At 35.6% G+C, this 21,735-nt stretch overlaps 1 protein-coding gene and 1 non-coding gene across 2 annotated transcripts in view; one reads left to right on the top strand and one right to left on the bottom strand.

Moving 5' to 3' along the window:
* CCDC82 (coiled-coil domain containing 82) overlaps positions 1–16,483 on the bottom strand; it is a 23,134-nt gene extending 6,651 nt beyond the window's left edge. The window contains exons 1-5 of the mRNA XM_007451251.1: positions 15,764–16,483; positions 14,851–15,049; positions 6,917–7,009; positions 5,452–5,576; positions 2,597–2,767 (exon numbers count right to left, since the gene is read on the bottom strand). Of these exons, the coding sequence (XP_007451313.1) occupies positions 2,597–2,767; positions 5,452–5,576; positions 6,917–7,009; positions 14,851–15,049; positions 15,764–16,483 (1,308 nt within the window). The remainder of the gene's footprint in view (positions 1–2,596; positions 2,768–5,451; positions 5,577–6,916; positions 7,010–14,850; positions 15,050–15,763) is intronic.
* Positions 623–695, top strand: TRNAE-UUC (transfer RNA glutamic acid (anticodon UUC)). The gene has a single exon. It is a non-coding gene; the product is annotated as a tRNA-Glu (tRNA).
* Positions 16,484–21,735: the final 5,252 nt, after the last annotated feature.

The following is a 21,735-nucleotide window of genomic DNA, read 5'->3' as shown; positions in this document are numbered from 1 at the left end:
CCCGTGTCCCCTGCATCGGCAGGCGGACTCTCAACCACTGCACCACCAGGGAAGCCCCTATATAGAATTTTTAAGTTGGGACAAAAGGGAAGGAGAGGTGTTTAAAAATCTCTTTTTCTCTATGAAATAAAAATATCCACTGAAAATATTAAACATTATAATTTACTCCTTTCCATTTCTAATTCCTACCTTCTTGGTGTCTACCTTACACTTATGGAGGTCAATAAACCCAAAATTACCTTTAGAATATTCTCACACTATTTTTTTCCCAAATGTGATCACATTTTATATGGAAGAGCCTAAACCATTGTTAGTAAGGCTTCATAGAAAACAGTAAATGTAAACAGTAAATGTATATAGTAGTTGCATACACTGCAAGTGGACCTCTCCTTTCACCCCACCCGTTTTACTGTATTGTTATAGCCCACTATACCTTATGAATTAATGTATACAGTACAACACAGCTTACATTGTAGCATGCCATTTATATTAAGTACTAAAAACAAGTAAAATCAATCTATGCTGTTAGAATAGTGTCCTTAAATGTCCAGAAATGTATTCAGAGAGTACTTTTTATTAACTAATTGCATTTCTAAACATTAAGGACACTATTCCAGGGAATTCCCTGGTGGTCCAGTGGTTAGGACTCGGCACTTTCACTGCCGAGGGCCCAAGTTCAATCCCTCGTCAGGGAACTAAGATCCCACAAGCTGCGCAGCACAGCCAAAAAAAAAAAAAAAAGAAAAGAAAAAAAGAAGGACATTAGTCTAACGAGATAGGCAGTATTAAAAAACTTGCCAGAGAGAGAGAGAAATGATAAGTTCTGTGATGATTATCTTAAAGCAGATAAGCAAAGTGACATATAAATGATTACTAATCCACTGTGCAGGGTTAACATAGTTCTATGAACTGATATATCTGAAGATAACTATCTCAGTTACCAGTGTGAACTAAGGTACCCTACATATCCAAAGATATAATTGGAAACAAAGGTAAAAACTGTCAGCAAATTCTCCTAAAGCAGAAGATGGTGATTGCAAGGCAACAGAAATAATCTGATTTGTAATTTATTAGATACAGCATGTAGAAATGTAAATTAACAGTTTAACAAATTAAAGCAAGGAAATATAATGAAACATGCATTACGCACATCTATAATATCCAGCTCACTGTAGGTAGATTTTTGAGGTATTTCTCTAGGCCCTCAAATACAGAGGAGCAGCCAGCTTCTTAAGGAAATTAAAGTATGGAGAAGAAAGAAAAAAGATCCTCAAGGAAAGAGGAAGGATGGGAAGAAGTTTGGTTTTTGTTCCTAGGTCTCTAGGAACATTTAGTGCAATAGACTGAGTCAAGGGATTCTCTTTCCTCTTGGCCTGTTCTTTGCGTGGATGCATTACACCTTGCCACTTGCCTCAAAATTACTGCCTCCTCCCACTGGTTCTTAAGCATCTTGAGGAGTCTGGACAGACTCTGGGCAAAACTGAAAAACTGACTGTTTTCAGTCCTCCTAACTGCCTTTCAGATTTCACATCTTTTTCCTCTAGGTGATTTCCTTCTCATCCATGCTCTCAGACTTTACCATAACCTGGTGGTCCAATGCCTCTCATCTCAGTACCCTACCCAAGACTGCTGTAACTAAAACTACAGTCACTCCTCAGTAGCCGCAGGGGATTGGTTCCAGAACCCTCCCTGATACCAAAATCTGCAGATGCTCAAGTCCCACAGTCGGGCCTCCATATCTGCGGAATCCTCTCTGCAGATTTAACCAACTGCAGGTATAAACATAGTACAGTCAACCCTTAAACAACTAGGGTTTGAACTGCACAGGTCCACATAGACAGGGTTTTTTTTCAATAAATACACAGTCGGTCCTCTGTATCAGTGGATGCGGAATCCATAGAGGGAATTCCAGAGGGAGATCTCAATATTAATATTTTTGCATTTATAAGTGCAACAGTTTTACAAAGATTTAAAAAAAGAAGTAGTAAGCATTTGCACTTTTTCTTTCTTCACATTGCATTTCTCTGTTCTTGTTTATCAAATACATTTCTTCAAATATTTCAAACATTTTCTTCTGTTTTGTCTATTCATTCAAAATTAACAGCACCTTAAATATATGGTGATTGCTCTAGGCTCTGAAACACTTCTGATGTAGTCTAGGCTGAAGCACAATTTTCCTTCAAATCTCATATTGAGGTGAATAGGCCTGTCTGTCTGTGGATTGTCAATTTGGTAGATTATCTGCCCTAAAATTTCCATTGGGGTCAAATTCTCCTTTGGACTCCAAAAGGACTCTGCTTCCCCTGCCCCAGTTACCTCCCTTTTCATCCTCATCCTATACCCTCTCCCCTCTCCCCTGCAGTTTGGGTGATGTATACTTAGACAGTATGCACTATTGCAGTATCTGACTGAATTTGGAGTGAATCTGCTATATAACACATATTTTTCACATTCAAAAATTGCACACTCTTTCCTTGTATTCTTTTTCCTTCTCCTGGTGCTTTCTCCATTTGTGAAAATAACTTAGGGTTACTTGTGCAGGCTTATTTAGTGAAAATTTCTAAATGTTGAGAACTAAAATGAAGGGAAAAAATACCTGTTTATCACGTGACATGAAATCATCTATTTCCATAGTCCTGGTGTTATATAACTTTCCTGATAAATGCACCGAATATCTACAGTGGCGATGCAATCCACAAGCCTGGCAGGAACAGTTCTCAGGATTCTTCAAATGGATACTTACATTAGAATAATTTTCTACTCGCTCCTGAAAATAATTTCAAAATGTAATGAAGGTTTAAAGGATAAGAAAAACAACAATAAAATAAAACATAAAAAGAGCCCAACCAAATTAAAATCAAGGTTAGAAATCACAATGATAGGGCAAGATGTAAGAGCAAAACACACTGGTATTTCTTACTTTAGTACTGAGCACAAGATATATTTAAATTTTAAAAGTGAATTTATAATTTAGGCTAGTAAATGAAAAGAAACCAGATTAGGAAAAGGATTAGTTTCATATCGCTCAAACTTTTGTTACTATTAAGCAGTGATGTTCACAGGTTTTGATTTACTTCTTTTCCCTCTTCTCATCTCCAGATATAATACTTAGTTAAAACAGGAAAGAATGAGCAGAAAAAATTCAGAATAATATAATAAAATGATTAAATTCATTTAGGTTAGTAAAAAATTAAGAAAAAACAAGATCACATTCAGTCTCCATTGTATGAATTATATTTTCCACAAAATATCCCAGAAATAATTTAATTCTCCTTTGGTTTCTTACTAAAGTACTAGGAAAATAAACAAGTTTGAACTAGGATTTCTAGGTCACCAGTCTAATAGGTGAGTTAGCAATGAGTAAACAAACTGAGAAAATATTTGGTATTCATAAATAAGCTTTATTAGGCTGTGAAATTACTTGTGCTTGAGTAGTTTTGCTTATGCTCTAGGCCTGTGCTAGATACTACTGCTGTAATTAGTAGCGTGGATCAGTTTACCACAATATCTGAACTGCACACAATGAGCATATTAGCAGGGTCACTAAACTGCACTCTCTATCAGCCTGGCAGTAATTAAGTATCCAATATAGTTTCCTTTTTACATTGTATGATTCACAAAGACATTGTCTTTTGTCTACTTTTTACTGTTTCTCATATTTCATGGTACTTCATGACACATGTCACTTACAGGCTGACATTCAGAGTTAATAGATGACTAACCATCTTCCCTTCCTGCTTCTCTGGTATTCACAGAAGCACATGCTGAGATGAAAGGTCTATCAGCTTGGTTCTCTGAGTGACTACAATAAACAGAGCACCCTTATTGACTCACACTGAACATATAAGTGAAAAATAAACTTTGTTGGGTTAAGCTATTGAGATTTTCGTTGTTGGTTTACTTTGTTTGTCACATATTTTTTGCAGCATAACCTGACCAAGATCGTACTGAATCATCTCTGTCTCTAAATTTTTAAGCTAATATTTTCTTGTATATTACAGTTATTATTTCAACATTGGGTTATCCAAACTCAACATAACCTACCATAGTATAGTTAAGCATAATATAGCAGAATGGATGGGCTTTGAAGTCTGAGAAACCCTACACCTAAGGTTTCTAGGTTCAAATATTGGCCTGCCTGGCTAATTACTAGCTGTGTAACCTTATGTTACTCAATTTTTCTGAGTCACAATTTTCTCATCTCTAAAATGGAGGAAATAATAGTACATTCCTTGAGGGGTTACTCTAAAGATCAAATAAGATACCTTACTTTGCATATCAGTTACTTGGGAAAATTAAATGGTCAATATGCTATTGTTCTATTAAAGACAAAAGTATATATACCACATCCTAAGAGCTATGCTATGTCCTTTACCTTAAAAGTAAATAAATATTTCCTCTATCTGAGGAAGAAACTGGAATTTACAAAAGTTAAAAAATCACCCAAAGTCAAAAAGATATATATGGTGGCCCTAAACTCAAGCTATCCTCCAAATTGAAGTCTTTTAATTCTTTTTTTATAATCCCATAACTGTCCTTAAACCTAATCCATCTGTGGCTAATTTATCATCAGGTAATTCAAGCCACACAGGCCTTGGATGAAGCCAAATCTCCTGACATAAATGAGGTAGAGTAGCTAATGATTTAAGTGCTAGAAGGACTATAAGGAACTTGAACTTCTACTATCTTACCATTTTCCTCTTGCTAATTATTAGAAGCTACAACGTTAGAAGTTGGGAGGAAGAAAAGACTTAAAAATCATATAGTACAGCCTCTACTATTAGAGATCATAAAATAGAAATCTAGGTGATAACATGGAATCAAATATATCTTATAAATTAAAAAGATGTTTCCCAAAATTGGTAGAACTACAAAATCTTAAGGTGGAGAAGGATGTCAAAGACTACATAGGTCAGTGTTTCCCTAATTAAGTTATGGGAACCAATATCCTAGAAGGTAATAATAGGTATTTCATGAAAAGAAGCCTCATAGTAAAACACAAATTTGAAAAGTATTATATTCTACATTGCCCTCTTGAAGATTTACAGTATAAATTCACACATTAATGCTCCTTGAAAGTCCTCCAGTTAAGTTAACCCTACTGTTTCTCAACCTTCTTTAACAATGAAACTCTCTTTTCTGAAATAATTAACATCCTGTGAGACAATCTCCTCATTTTAACAGATGGGCTAAGCCTTAGAGATGTTCTAAATTTACCATTTAGGACTACTTAATTATTGGATAGATATAACAAGTGTGAAAGACTAAAACAATTATAGCCTTTAGAAGAGATGAGAAACAACAAGCTGATGATTTAACAAAGAAAATTGTTAATAATTTAGAAGATTATTCAGTGTGACTGGTTATTGAAGGACTGGAGTGGGGAGGTCTCCCACTCCAACCCCACCCCATCCCCCGACCACAGATTCAAAAACAAATAAAACTGTATACCTTATATTGCTCTTTCCAACGACTTCTAGAGACTAAGTTCTCTAGACGAGGCTGAACAAAGCGGTTATCCAAATAATGAAGAGATGTCAACATATCTTGTGCATATGATTTTTGCCTGGTGCCATCTGTTCAGGGGAATAATAACAACAACAACAACAACACCAAGCACTTTGCCTGAATAAAATGTTTAAATAATTGCATAAAGATTTCTTCCCATATTTTTAAGAAGATAACTTGCTTGGTTGGTTAGAAACATTTTAAATTTAAAAAAAATTAATGAAGTTAAAGAAAATCCTTCCATCAGAGCATTAGGGAAAGGAAGGAGCCACACAGGCTCTCTAATTGTTCCTTGAACACATCAAACTTACTCTTTTCTAAGGGTCTTTACACTTGCTGTGCTCTCTGCTAGATCCATGCATTGCTTCCTCCCTCACTTCATTCAGGTTTCTGTTCAAAAGATACCTCTTGGGAGACCTTCTTTGACCAATCTAACTAACACAGAGTTTCCTTTCCTTTATCACTCTTGATTTCCTTTTCCTATTTTATATTTTTTCAAGAATTAATCCCTTAGGTGAAATCATATCATGTTATATATTTGTTTACTCATTGCTGTCTCTCCCATTAGACTTTATGCAACATGAGGCAAGAATCTTCCATGTCATAGTCATTGCCATATTCCTAGCCCTCAAATAATGCCTGGCCCTTAGTGGGCACTCAACAAATATTTGTTCAATACAGTCAGAATGAAATCTTACTCTGGCACTTTGGTAGACATTCAGCACAACATATTTATTGTCTTTATTAAGAGCCAGATTCTGTGCTAGATACAAGGGGTGTGTATATAGAAAGTATGGTTCTCACACTCTTGAAAGGGAGGAAAGCAAAAATACATTTTCAATATATATGAAAAGTGCATATACATCAGTGCCACCACACTCAGGATAATGATAGCACAAATGAGGGAGTGACAAATGTTATTTGAATGGGTCACAGATAGCTTTCATAATGGAAATGATTTCATACTCACTTAGAAAATCTAAGGTAGGAAAGGATTATACTCTAACGAGAAACAACGAGGCACAAAAGCATAAAAAAAGCATATAACTTTTGGTGAAATTCAAGGAGCATAGCGCTTAGGCTGGGACAACACATGGGTGTTGAATTACCCTGCTGTTTAATTAGTATATGTTTTGTATCCTCAAGTTCACTGTGAACTCTCAAAGGGCATGGAAACTATTTCTATTGTACTTTCACGTATCACAAATAATAAACACTAACAAGTTTTTCATGTGAATGGACTTTTGGTGTAGTTGATACTAGAGGGAACAACTGGAGGGCCTTAAGATTGGGTCTCTGTTGTTCTGTTTATACACACACACACACATATATACATATAGAACAATGAGGCTGTTTAAAAATTGGGAAAAAAAAACCCCTGATTCTTCCATTCATATTATTAACTTACCATATAATGTTCCCAGAAAAGATTCATCTAGAGCATTGATCAGAAGAGCCTTCACAACTCTTTCAAAGTGAGTATAGTGGTCACTAAAAGAATCTGAAATTAATTTAAAATAAATATTAGAATCCAGCAGACAAAACAATTCCCTAAATACAATGGGTTCCTTTCTCCAAGGCTAAGAAATTAAGAAATAGGAGAAATTGCTTAATTATCCTAATTTTATAGCTGGCTCAGTGACTTGTCTAGTCACTGAGAATGAGGATGCAAAAGAGAGAGGATGAAAAACTTCCCAAAGATCATATAGCTAGTAAGTGTTGGAACCAAGCCTAGAACAGACACTCCAACTCTAGATTTCATGCTACAATTCCCTACATAGATGTTGTACTGCATGGTAGTTAGATTTGATACTTTCATACTTCAGAACATGGAATTTTAGACAAGAATGGGAAATTGGAGAAAATAAAATTCAAATCCTTCAAGACTAGTAAAAATGACTCAATGATGAAATAACTTATTACACAACTAGATAGAGGCAGAATCAGGAATAGAGCTCAGACCTCCCCCAGAGCTTTTCTCATCGCTTTAATCCCTATATTGGATGGGCTTCTGTGGAATACCCTAGAAATATTGTTTATAACTTTTCTCCATGATTATAAAAAATTTCAAAAGGATACAGGAGAAAATAAACAATATTCATATTTAGGCATAACTTGATTTTTTCAAGGTAGCTAATCACCTTCCCAACACCCAATCATTGGATAGTTTGGTCATTCTGTTGATTTTCTGTGCATCCTTTATCATGTATTTCATATATATGCTAAGATTTTGTTTCAGCCCCATCTGCCTTTCCTTTCCTACTGATCTGGCTGTCATTCTCACATCAGTACTACATTGCTTTACTTATTGCAATTTTACGATTACTTTTTATATCTGGTGGGGCAAGTCCTTCCACTTTATTTTTTGTTTTCAAATGTTATTTGTTCTCATGTATTTGTTCTTTCAACAGAACTTTAGGATTGTGCTTGCAAAGCTGAATCAAAACATTACTTTCAGAAGATATAACTTCTTGTATGATTTATTACCTCCCAGAAACATGCTTATCTCTTCTTTTACTCACATTTTCTTTCCTATTCCACAGTAAATTTTATTCTTGTACCTGTAAAGTCATGCTTTTCTTCTTAAGATTAGGTCTAGTAATAATTTTGTTCACTAGTGTAAATGGAATTTTCCCTCATTATATCTTCTAAATAATTATTGACAGCATATAAGAAAACTACTGAGTTTTACATATTTATTGTGCATCTGGCATTTTTTGAGATGTTTTTCTAAGGAAAATGAGCTTCCTGGAACATTATAGAGCTGGAGAGAGAGGTACTGTTTGGGAATTCCTGGGCACTGACTGCTTTCTCCCCCTACCCTAAGGAGGATGTGGTCTTGCTAGTGCTAAGTTTATTTCAAAAACCAAGAGAATGTTTATAAATATTCTCTTATTAGAGAATAGAAGCACATGGACTGTTGGTGTACTTTCTTCTGAAATGGAGATGTAAGCCCAGTGTAAGACGGCAGGGGCAGAGCAAGAAATGGGCCCCTTTTTCTACTCCAACAGGTGCCTCCCACTCATACAGAGAAAAAAGAACTTAAGAAAAATATGGAAATAGATGCTGCATCTACTCCTACTCTCAATATATTCATATCCTTTCTCTTAACTTCTGTATCTTTGGTTAAATAAGTCAGAAACTGATAGCTTGTATATAATCATATTATGTTCAATGTCTTTTCCTTTTCAATAGTTATATTTCTTGTTTTACTTTCACATCTGTTGCATTGTTGAAAACATCTAAAACAAAGTAGGAAATATTTTTGTCTTGTTCTTTATTTTAAAGAGAATACCTCTAGCACTTCATTATGATGTTGGATCTTGGTTTAAAATATTTTTTGTTATGTAAAGGACATATGCTCATATAACTATTCATAAGACTTTTTGGAAAACTAGATATGGGCATTGAATGTTATCAAATGCCTTTTTAGAATCTATTGAAATTGTTATTTTTTCTCTTTTGACATATGCAACACATTAATATGGCACCTAATATTAAACAATTTTTATAGTTCTATAAAGAATGGTTAGAGGACTTTTTCTTTACTCTTGTAATTACAAAAATACTTCCTTCATATGCCTGTTTGAAAATATTTTTCAAATATTTTCAAAGATGTGAGCCTCTTTAATCTGCATAAACAGGTGTGTTTGGCAACTCAAGAATATTTTCTTCTATACCTTTGAATTCACATCTCCATGTCTTTATATCCAGAAACATGGTAAGCCTCTCAACACATTCAAATCTTTTATATATCTCACTAAGGTTATGTAATTTTCTTCCTTTAGATTTCCATTTGTTCTGTATTTTCCCCCCAGGAATTTGTGAAATAGGGTCTTCATTTCTATTCCTTTATGTATTATCTCCTCCTTTAGAAATGTTTTATTTTTCTATGCTAGATGCTTCTAGGGTTTAACCTACATATCATTGATGAGATTTTCTGTACTGTTAATTCTGCTCTCTACTGCTTTCAATATAGATTTTATTTCTGACTTTATATTTTTCATTTTCTGGCAGTGTATCCTTAACTACCTCCCTTTCACCTCAAATTGTTCTCTCCTCATGACTATTTCTTTTTCATAGACTGCAAAGCAAATGCTTTGTACAATTTTCTTCTGTTTCCTTTAATGAAACATTTTTTCACGGGTATTTTCTTTACGAGTCTTCAGGGCAGGGTTACTTTTCCCTTGTGCCATATGATTTCACTGGTACTTTTAATTTATCCTAAAACAAGAGGAGTTCTCGAGAGGATTTAATATTTAACATAAATTGTTGTGAGACTGCTCTTAGTCATACCATGCATGTTGATAGAATGATTCTGTTTAATTGCTAGGTGGAGACTAAGTTAATGTTCAATCTAATTTCCAGTATTCTAGCAAGCATTTTTCTAGCAAGGCACTAGTAGACTGAGATGTACTTTTATAATGTACTACTTGGTTCTCTGTCACTCTGAACATATGATAGAGTACTGGAAAAATAATATAATCTTTAGTATCTACAAATCTGAAGGTGTTCCTATCTCTCTACCTGTGTATAACATTATTACCATGTGAACTATATAGATCTGTAATACAACAAACCATTGCTAGTCCATCCCTCTACTTTCTTTGATATCTTTTCTGGGAGTTGCAGTCTCAGAATAAATATGAATAAATAATAATAGGGATTGATGAGAAGGGAAAAAGACTGTCTTTTAAGTGCTTCAACCATGTAGCAGGAGGCAAACTATTCTAAGGTGTTACAAATGTGTCTGTCTTTCAGAGCCAAATGGCAGATAGCAAGGAAGTAACAAAATGTCTTCCTACAGTAGAACACTTTTCAAAAAGGTAAAATTGCATATGCCACTGATTGTGAGTCTCAAGTGAGTGCTGAATTTGGAGTTGTGAACATTTCTCCCAAATTCTGATCACATGTTGAATATGAGTAGTTGTCACTGTTCTTATAGAAGTTGGGGATGGGGGAAGAACGAATCTGGGAATACTAGCCTAATTACAACCTAACCCAGGCCACAGAAGGGTGCTCACTATTCATCATATAGATTATTGCTTTAACAAGAAAATGTATGTTGATTTTCAAGTGTAAGAATTGATTTACAGCAACTTTTAGAACATAATCCCTTGGCATATCAAAAACTGCCTGTATTTAGCTTCATTTATTATATTCTTAAATGGCATAATCATTGTTACATATTAAAAACATTAACCAAATCATAAATTATCACATAAAAATATGTGGGGTTTTTTTTCCTCTGATGTATTAATAAATCTGGTCATGCCTAACATTTTTGTTTCTTAAACTATAAGACCAAGGAGCCTTCAGTCAATATGTTTATCTTAATCATCCATCCATCCAACTAATAAGTTCTTATAATGTGTCACCAAGTCTAATGTGTATTAGGATTACAAAGAGAAGTGAAGCTGATGAACGATTTAGGTAATTTTTTGGGAAGTAGGGATGCTCATTTGGATTTCTTTATTGAGCTTTATTTTTTCACATACCATAAAATTCACTCTTGGGTGCACAATTCTGTAACCAAAACACGAAGTTGTGTAACCACCATGACAATCAAAAAAACAAGTTCTACCACCAGCCCAAAACTCCCTTATGCTCCCTCTCAATTATTTAGTTTTGCACATATTGAGTCTGAGATTTCTGAAAGACACCCTGATGACAATGTTCAATAAAAAGGTTTAAAAATTGGGCCTTGGGCTTCCCTGGTGGCACAGTGGTTGAGAGTCTGCCTGCCAATGCAGGGGACACGGGTTCGTGCCCCAGTCTGGGAAGATCCCACATGCCGTGGAGTGGCTGGGCCCATGAGCCATGGCTGCTGAGCCTGCGCGTCCAGAGCCTGTGCTCCGCAACGGGAGAGGCCACAACAGTGAGAGGCCCACGTACCGCAAAAAAAAAAAAAAAAAAAAATTGGGCCTTAAGACTATGGAGAAATCTGTGCTGGACATAAAAGTTTGGGAATTTCCCCATAGATTGGGCTGAAGTTATGGGGCAGAGACTGCCTGAAGCACAAGCAAAATGAAGGTAGTTTGAGGATGGAACCTTTAGAAACATCAATATTTACATGCCAAATGGAAAAAGAGGAAAGTAATATTATAAAGGAGAATGCAAGAAGTGAAAAAGAGAATTTTGAAAGTGAGAGTTGTCAATGGTTAGTGGCAAAGCACACAGCAGTATCTGGTTAACATAAGAACCAAAGTGCATCTTGGCAACTAAAAAGTTATCACTAACTTCGATGAGAGCAATTTCACTGGATTGATGGGTATAATAGTCTAAGCACAATGCTTTGCAGAGTTACTGGGAGACTTGAACAAAAAGATAAGATTTAGAATGGTGGCTAATAGAACATGCCAACTCAAAGGAGGAAAGGCATTAATATGGTTACAAATTGAGAAAAGAGAGCTTGTAAGGATAGAGCCAGAAGAAGAAGCTTCAATTAAGAACACAGAAGATAAAATGTATTGCATAAAAAATGAGGTACATCTCCTTCTAAGGTGGAGATGCTCAATAATAAAAGCAAGCACAGAACTCCTTGATATTTACCCAAATGACCTGGAAACTTATGTCCATAGATAAATTTGCACACAAATATTTATAGCAGCTTTATTCATAACTGCCAAAACTTGGAAGCAACCAACATGTCCCTCAGCAGGTGAATGGATAAACAAACTGTGGTACATCCATACAATGGAATATTATTCAGTGATAAAAAGAAATGAGCTATCATGCACATTAAGACATGGAGGAAACTTAAATGCGTTATTAGGTGAAATATGCCAACCTGAAAAGGCTACATGCTGTATGATTCCAACTATAAAACATTCTGGCAAAGGGAAAACTATGGAGACATTTCAAAGGTCAGTGGTTGATAGGGGTTCTGGGGTGGGAGGGAGGGAGGGATGAGTAGGTGGTGAACAAGGTGTTTTTAGGAGAGTGAAACTGTTCTGATATTGTAATGGTGGATACCTGTTGCATCATTATACATTTCTCAAAACCATGGAATGTACAACACAAAGAGTGAGCACTGACACAAACTATGAACTAGTTAATAATGTATCCATATTGGCTCTTTGATTGCACCAGATGTACCAAACAAATCCAAGATGTTAATAACAGGGAAACTCTGAATGAGGGGTTATATAGGAACTCTCTGTACTTTCTACTCAACTTTTCAGTAAATCTAAAACCTCCCTTAAAAAAACAAAAGTAAGCATAAAAGTGTAGGACAGAGAAGAAAGTTAAAATAGTTCCCATGTGGTGGACTCTTATTTTCATTAATTAACAGGAGTGTTTATGAGTGGGTATCTCTCAGTAAATGTTCTATCACATTCTAGATATTAATATCCAGAATGATGGGACACTTCCTAATTGAGTTTTCCTGGGAATCAAAGGTCCAGATGGCAGGTGAACCAGTGCCTACTGACATAAGGGAAACAGTCATTAACTTTCAATACACAGATGCTTTTCACTGGTATTTCTGTAACTGATAAATTTCTTGAAATTTGATTCATACTTAAATCTACTAATTTATCTAAATCATGGTATCTAATTTGAACCATATTACACTTAACTTCAGTAAATATGCCCTTTAATTTTTTTTTGGAAAAAATGCATTCTTGAAGAAAAAAAATGTTTTCATCCAACAGAGTTGTACCAGAGTTGTAAAACATCATAAAAAAGTCTTTAAATTTAGGTACAATTATAGGGATCAGAATAATAATACATATTTAAAGACACCCTAAGTTTACAGGGCCCTATTATTTATATTTTCATTGTGTGAAAATATAAAAGATTCTAATTTCCTGATAGGTTTCACTGAGTTACACTTCAAAAGATCAGATAACACCTGTGGTTCTCAAAGTGTGATCTGTAGACCCCTGGAAGTCTCCTAGTCCATTTAAGGGGATCAGTGAGGTTAAAGCAATAACACTAAGATAATTATCTGCTGTTTCACCATGTTGACATTTTCAATGATGTTGCAAAAGTAACTATGGATAAGGCAGCTGACCCCTTAACATGAATCAGGGCTATAGAACCAAACTACTAGTAATCATTATAATCATTCCTATGCATTCAGTAAAAAACCTACTTTCACTTAAGAATGTCCTTGATGAAGCAGTAAAAATTATTACTTTTATTAAATCTTGAATCTTGAGTATACACCTTTTTTGTATTCAGTGAGATGAAATGGGAAGTATGGATAAAGCACTTGTGCTGCATATCAAGTGTAATATCGTACTTTGAGAAAAAACTGAGTTGGGAGTTAAAAAAGCCTCATTTGTCAGGTTTACTTGAAACACGATGTTTACTTGAGAGAACTATTGACCAACTATGTTATTCAGGCATCTGTCAAATATTTTGTCAAAAATGAGCAAAGAGAAACCTGTCATTTCAAGAACTCACAGTATTTGTTACCAAAGATAAAAAACAGATTTTTGAGTAGAAATTATAATTTTGAAAAACTTGTATTTGTTACTATGAGCTTGACAGCTTCCCAATACCTAAAAAATTTTCTGATGAGACTGGTGGTGATATTAATGAATGTGATTTCTTAAATACTGTATAGTGAAATGTGTCAAAATATGGAAGAGCTACATAACCCAGTGAACCAATATTTTCCAAATGATCAGTGCATGATGTTACAAAATCATGCATGGGTAAAAGATCCATTCAAATTACAAGAAAGACCAATGTCTTTCACATTCCATACTGAAAACAAACCTTTAAGAAACTACCACTTGTTGAATTTTGGTGTGGTGTCAAATGAGAATATCCACAATTATTTTCAAAATGCTTTAAAAACAATCCTCCCTTTTCCAGCTACCTGTGTGAAACAAAATTGCTTTCATCTAATATCACAAAATATCACAACAGACTGAATGCAAAAGCCGATATAAGAACCCAGTTGCCTTCTGTTAAGCTAGACGTTAAATATATTTATTAAAATGTAAAACAATGCCATTCTTCTCATTTGTTTGAAAAATAGTTATTTTTCAGAAAAATGTTATCTAACGAGCTTATCATATTACATGAGTTATTTTAAGTCATTTAATTAATAGATATATTTTAAATTTCTCTTTTGTATTTCTACAATGGTAAATGTTGATAGATATAACCCACAGAAACAAAAGCTCTTTGGGGTCCTCAGTTATTTTTAAGAGTGTAAAGGGTTCTCAAAACCACTAAAATAAACTATTAGACAAATTTACCTGAAAATGAAACCACAGTTCCTAACAGATGATTTAGAACATAATAGTAAAAGGCTGATTTGATACTTAGTATAACATCATGATTAGAACAAGTCATAAAACATTCTCTTGATATTTAACTTACAAAGAGAATTCTGTTTTACTAATTTCAGTTTTTCTCCTCGTTGGCTTTTATTCTCTTCATCACCCTCCTCATCTTGCACTACAAAGTCATCAATAATATAATCATCTCCATCTTCATCATATTCATAATCATCTTCCTCCTCCCCCTCCTCCTCATCATCATTTTCATCACTGCTTGGGCAGGATTTCTTTTCAGAGTCCTAATTAAATTAAAACATACCTTTTAGTATTTTTAGTAAAGTGTACCTTTAAAAAATTGTCAGTATGGGGCTTCCCTGGTGGCGCAGTGGTTGAGAATCTGCCTGCCGATGCAAGGGACATGGGTTCGTGCCCTGGTCCAGGAGGATCCCACATGCCCGGAGTGGCTGAGCCCGTGAGCCATGGCCACTGAACCTGTGTGTCCGGAGCCTGTGCTCCGCAACAGGAGAGGCCACAACAGTGAGAGGCCCATGTACCTCAAAAAAAAAAAAAAAAAAAAAAAATGTCAGTATGGATGTGAAATTAAAAGATTAAATCCGAAATAAAAAAATGATTTGTAGAAATTAATTTTATATTTTAAGGTTAAAAAAATCTTGTCATGTTAAATGTTGAACTTTTGAAATTAGGAAGAAGATAATATACCCTGGTAAGTGAAATAAAATGTTTTAAATCAACATTAAGATTATAAGTAGAAATTAAAAACAGGAAAGACCAAATTTTAAAGAAGTCTTTCAATTTTAAAAAAGAGTGAAAGAATGAGGCTCATAAAAAATATTATTAGATACAATACTGCAATCAAACATGTTCAAGGAAACTTGACTAAAAAATAAATTTTAGAATTACTGTGAAATAGAACAGATTCAGCCCTTTGATTTTTATAAAATACTTAAATAAAAAGTTAAAAACAGTAACAAAACCAATAAAATGTAACACACCTCAAAATCTCTACTACTACTGCGTCTCTGACGAGATCTCTGTTTTGAGAGGTCTTGCAGTTTCTGGAGCTGTTCTCGCTTTCTTGCGGCTAAAGTTTTTTCAGGTTCTTTTTGCTCCATCTCCACTGAAGAACATTCATCTTCAACCACTCTACGCGGATGTTTAACTCCCACTTTTCTAACAAGGATATCACTGTCATCACTTTCATCACTGTCGTACATCACAGAGGAGATCCTTTTTCTCTTCCCTCGCTTGATGCGTTCTTCTTCTAAATCCTCCTCTGTTATTTGTCCAGAGTGTTTGTTGAGATCATCTTCCTCTTGACCTGAATGCTTTTCATGATCTGGTAAGTCAATACTTCCATGTTTGGTTTTGTTCTTTTCTTCTTCATAGGTTGAACTGTTGCCAGTGTTAATGAGATGCTTACTATTGTTTCCTTCACTTTCAACTTTAATTAATTTAAGCTCTCTTTCATTTTCTGGCTTCTTATTACTATCAAGCCCCTCGTTACTATCAGGTTCTTTGTCACTGTCAACACTTTCATTATTGTCAACACTTTCATCACTATCAAGCTCCTCATCGCTCTCAAGCTCATCATCACTATCACATAATTGTGAGAGACTACTTCTTTTAGTCCGCCTCCAATCCACTCGAGATTTCTGTTCACACTCTTGAGTTTTAGAATTTTTCCTTGTTTCATGTCTTCTAATATGTACCATTTTCACTTAAGCTTCTACAAAATAAAGTTATTAGGAATATAATAATGATAACCAGATTACAACAATGAAAGCATTTATGGTACAAACTGTATTTATTTGGTGTTATTAAATGGTTCACAAAGGTAAAATCACATGAAATATCTGAGTGAAGATGGTTGCATAATTTGCATGACAAATTATGGAACAAATAATTTATTGAACATCTATGAAATCATCATATGAACATCTATTCTGAATTATGTTGTATGTTGTGCTGATAGAGGTTCATAATTAAGAAAAATGCAAGGTAGTATTCATTTAGTACCAAATGAGTGATAAAAAAATAACTGCAATAAAAGTGTAAAGATGCAGGAAGATCAGAACATCAAGTGTTTCACTGAAAATTTTATTGAACAGATATGATCTGACAGACCGCTGAAGAATTGATTAAATTTGAACAGAAAGAATGAAAGACAAAGGGATTTCAGGAAAAAATGATAAAGTCAAAACTTTGGCACTGAAAATGAACATGCCATGTTTGGTAAATAAGTGTGACCAAAAAGGTGTGAAAAAAGGCTTTATGCTGGAAAATAGAGACCAGTATAGAAAGGTAGGGTGGAATTACAGAATGATTCGTCCCATAAGCAAAGAAGGATTCTAAATAGAGAAATTACATGAATTATAACATAAAAGTTAAACATTTATATGAAGAAAGTTATAAAGTACTAAGTGACATAAAATAGATAACAGTGCAAAACTGAGTGATAACTTATCTACCAAGATTTCAGCCTCCATATATTTTGGTAAAATGGCAATGGCTTTAATCCATTAAAAGTTAAAGATACAATATAATCCAATAGAAAACTTACTAACAATCCAATAACATAGGTGAAAAAACAAAAAAGTTTCATGGCGAAGCAGAGCATGGTATTGGGAAGGAAAACAAATGATCTAAGTTCCTGATTCAGAAAAGGGTGAACTCCATCAAAATTATCACAAGTATACAGTAAAAGAACAATTAGAGACAACTTAACTAGAAAAATGGTAACATATATGTACTTCTGTGGTTGCTAAGGAAAATAGAAATATGATCATGATGCAATGAGACTGACCTCATAATACACATATAAGAACTTATGTATTGGGCTTCCCTGGTGGCGCAGTGGTTGAGAGTCCGCCTGCCAATGCAGGGGACACGGGTTCGTGCCCCGGTCCAGGAGGATCCCGCATGCCGCGGAGCGGCTGGGCCCGTGAGCCATGGCCGCTGGGCCTGCGCGTCCGGAGCCTGTGCTCCGCAGCGGGAGAGGCCGCAGCAGTGAGAGGCCCACGTACCGCAAAAAAACAAAAAACAAAAAACAAAAAAAAAAAAAAAAAAAAAAAAAAAAAAAAAAAAAAAAAAGAACTTATGTATTCAATTGAGTTCTGTCTCCTTCAAAGAAATCACATTATGAGGTTGATTGTTCCAATATTTCCATGATGGCACAGAATATTCTGGAGATTTTCTATTTTATTTTCAAAAAATATGAAAATAATCACACTTCATTTTTTATCCCAGAGAGACATTTAAATATCCACTTTATTCACTTGTCTTAGTTATAAGGGACTGTTACCAGCTTCCAGAAATGAAAGGCAATTTGAAAAGATGAAGATTAACTACTATTAAAGATATTTTTTTAATGTGCTGCAAACTCTGATGGTAATTCCAAAACCAGAAATTTTTTGAGCAATGGCAGTGTTACTGAACCCAGTTTATAGCTTCCCAAGATGATTATCTTTTTAGTTGGGGGGGAGATACCACCCATTTCATTGTACAAGTTCTGTTATGTTTCTAAGGCAATGTGACTGCTTCTATAATGGTAACAACTCATATAAAATCAGAACAACAGTTGCTAAGATTATACACAAGAAATTATAATGTAGGCAACCTTATGACAGTAACTGCTACAAGATACCTTTAGCACTGTAACAGCGATCTACCAAATCCCAGTCCATAGACCAAATATTCTGCTATTTGAAATTACACTTAGGTTGCATTTTACAGAAGGTTCATATTAAAATCAGCAAAGAATAAAACTGTGTGTGGTCAAAATTACTCTTTTTAAAGATCTCTATATTAATCTTCAAAGTATGGATTATTGTATACCATACTGCTGCAAAATATGTCCCCCCAGTTTCTCTTTCAGGTTTTAAACAGATTACTGTTTTTTTTCTTTTTATTAAACACCAGATAAACTCGGCAGGTTATATTTTGAAGTCATATAATACAAAGAAGTATTTTTTAAGCATATATAGTTATAAATTTGCATAAGCTAACTGTGCATGTGGTTTACACTACAATAAGAAGGTAAGGCTTTTTTATAAATCTGTCTGAATTGGGAGAAGTAATGAAAACAAGTTTATGAAAACAAAAGACAGATATGGCCTCAGCAGATACACTAAAGTATGGACAGGAGGAATATTAAAGTGAAAGATGATTTTATCAGTACTCAAAAGCAGTTTCATACACACTAGATGATTATCTTACAAAACTATACCATGTGCAAAAGACAGTTATCATTTCAAGAGCTGATTCCTATGACAATAATAGAAATGATTAAGAATGTCACACTATTCAAACACCTATGACTGCACAGAGTTAAGCTATTAAAAAACGCTATATGTATAATAATTTTCAGTACATTTTGAAATATATTTTAAAATCCTGACAATGATCCTAAAAGGAAGATATTATCTATCTTCATTTATAAAAATCAAAGCCAAGGACGTAGAGTTTAAATGACTTACCGAAGATCACACAGCTCGTTAGTGACAAAGCAGGGATTAGAAAGCAGGTCTCCTAATTCCCCATCCAGTGCTACACAATGAATGCTGCCAATATTATATTTGTACAAGGTAGGAAAAGTTATGCCTTCAAAAACTCGTTATTTTATCTCTCATTCAGACTAAATTTTAGTTTCTGAAAATAATCATTAAAATAGTTTGACTAAGAGTTTACAAACATGTTTTTTAAATTATGTAACTGAATTTTAGTGCACATGAATTACGCCAGAAACTTCTGTAAATTATTTATCTAACAGGCAAGAAAAGAATGTGCAAAAGAGATGAAAATTTGCAGACTTCCCTCTACCACCTTACTGATGACACTGACCACAAAATTTAAGGGATTCCCCACTGAGTCAAAAAGTAAAGATTCCAAAGAAAGGCAGTCTCTGATGAGAAAAAAATTATTTTGGAAAGCTGCAGTACTGAATGTTTGAGGAGGCAAATTTTATGTAAACAAATCAAATTTCATTTGGCTAACTGCCAAATTTCCAGGGCATCTCATATTTCAAAATTGCTGTTTATATCAATAATGTCAAAAAATCTGTCATTGAAAAGGAAGATAATTTGATTATGGTTGGCTCCTCTTTTTAAGTGTGGATACTTTTACTGCGTGAGCTGGGGAGGAAAGAAGGATGACAGGGAAAAGCTGAGTGAACTGAACCTGAGGAGAGAAATGAGAAGATAAAGCCAGGCTGATGGGTAAGACATCTCTTGATCATTATAATTCATTCAGATAATAATCCATGCAAATGGATGTAATTTCTATATATGCTGAGTATACAATCAATTTTTTGAAATGAAAGTTTTATCAAGCTTCTTTAATGATACCTTACCTTTAGGCAAAGAGAAAAACAGGGACTCCATACAGAGAGCATTAAATAAGTGAATGAAGATGATCAATACTATCACATCTTTGGGTTTCATGGTTAAAATCATGTAAATAGCACATACTATCCTGTCTGCCAAAGAATGTCAAGGCAATAACCCATAAGGCTTGTGTTCTTTCTCTAGCATGGTAACTCTACAACTAAAAAGGGTACTTTGATGCCACATGAATTTCTCATCAGAAGAAATATCCTTTATTCTAGACTTTGAGGTTAATTCATCAAGAAAAGATTCATTCTAGGAATCACTGACTTGCCCTATGAACAATGTAGGTGGTAGTTTACACTTAAAAATTTGAAGGGCGGTGGAACCCCAGCCATTACTTGAAATTCCACCAGAAGGGATGCATCCTATTTGTAAAACATTACCCCTCTTGATGTTTCCTTTTATATGACAGTTTGGAGAGGAAACCTTAATAAACCAAAGAAACAGTCATTGAATGTATACTATGCGCCAGCACATGCTCCGGAGCTGTGGCGTTTCTAGAATTCAACAACACGGTCTCTGCTCCCAAGGAGCTCACAATCTGACGAGATTACTTGGAACACCAAAACAAGCCAGCGTAATACCTGATTTAAGGGCTACAGAATATGATTCTTTTTTTGTTCTTATCGCATTACTGTGAATAAATTTATCATAGTTCTTCCAATGGCTGGAAAACAGGGCAGCACAACAAAACAGAAGTGGGAAATAGGAAAATATGAAAAACATAAAGGGAGGAAAGCCAATGTCCCCTAGATTCACGGTTTAGTACTCCACAATTTCGCATAGAGTGGATCCTGCCATTTTGCCATCTCCGACAACTATAGTATTAATTAAAATCTGTAACATTGAAGATGGTTCGCTAAATTCAGCAGGGATGAGGGGCCTAGGAAGGAACAGAGCCCCTCGGGAGTTAACGCCACAGTCATTTTCATGATTACAAACCTGTCTCCTCGGCGGGACGCAGATACCTGGCGCAGATCGCCGGCCCGTCTGCTACTCACCCCCAGGAGGGAGGAGGCACCGTAGCTAAAAAACGGGACCCTATGACAGAGCTTCGCGATGACGTGCACGGGACGTCACAAACCCCCGGACCTTAGAGGAGCTCGGTCCCCAGAAAACAAACAAGGATTTGGAAAAGCCAGAAACCCGCGAAATTACCCGCGGAGCCCCGCGCATCAGCTCTGCCCACTTCCCCTTCGCGGAAGTAACTGGCACCCCGCCCACTGCAGCTCTGCCCCGGCGGCCCGCAAGTGGAGCGACGCGCGGAGGGGAGCCGTCCCGCTTACCCCGAGAGCGCCGGCGGAATTTTTTATCCCCGCCCTTCTAATAAACCATTAGCAGCTGGAAGCTTGCCCGCACCGTACCCGCGCCCTCACCTTCCAAATCGCCTCTGCCTCCGCCTCCACCTTTGCCTCCGCCCAGGTACCCAGTCCAGACTGACAACGCTCCTCCTCCTTCCGGGGACGGGGGGGAAGTCCCGCCTCTGGGAGGGGCTAGGGGCGGGGCCGGCGGTGGGAGGGGGCGTTTCCGGGAGCTTTTGGTCGGGGGAGGAGCGGTTGCCGCGCGTTAGGCAGGGAGAG

Source organism: Lipotes vexillifer, unplaced genomic scaffold, assembly GCF_000442215.2.
Source record: "Lipotes vexillifer unplaced genomic scaffold, Lipotes_vexillifer_v1.1 scaffold1396, whole genome shotgun sequence".
Lineage (NCBI taxonomy): Eukaryota > Metazoa > Chordata > Mammalia > Artiodactyla > Lipotidae > Lipotes > Lipotes vexillifer.
Note: the sequence above shows the minus strand (reverse complement) of the source record. Positions and strands in the feature narration are given on the sequence as shown.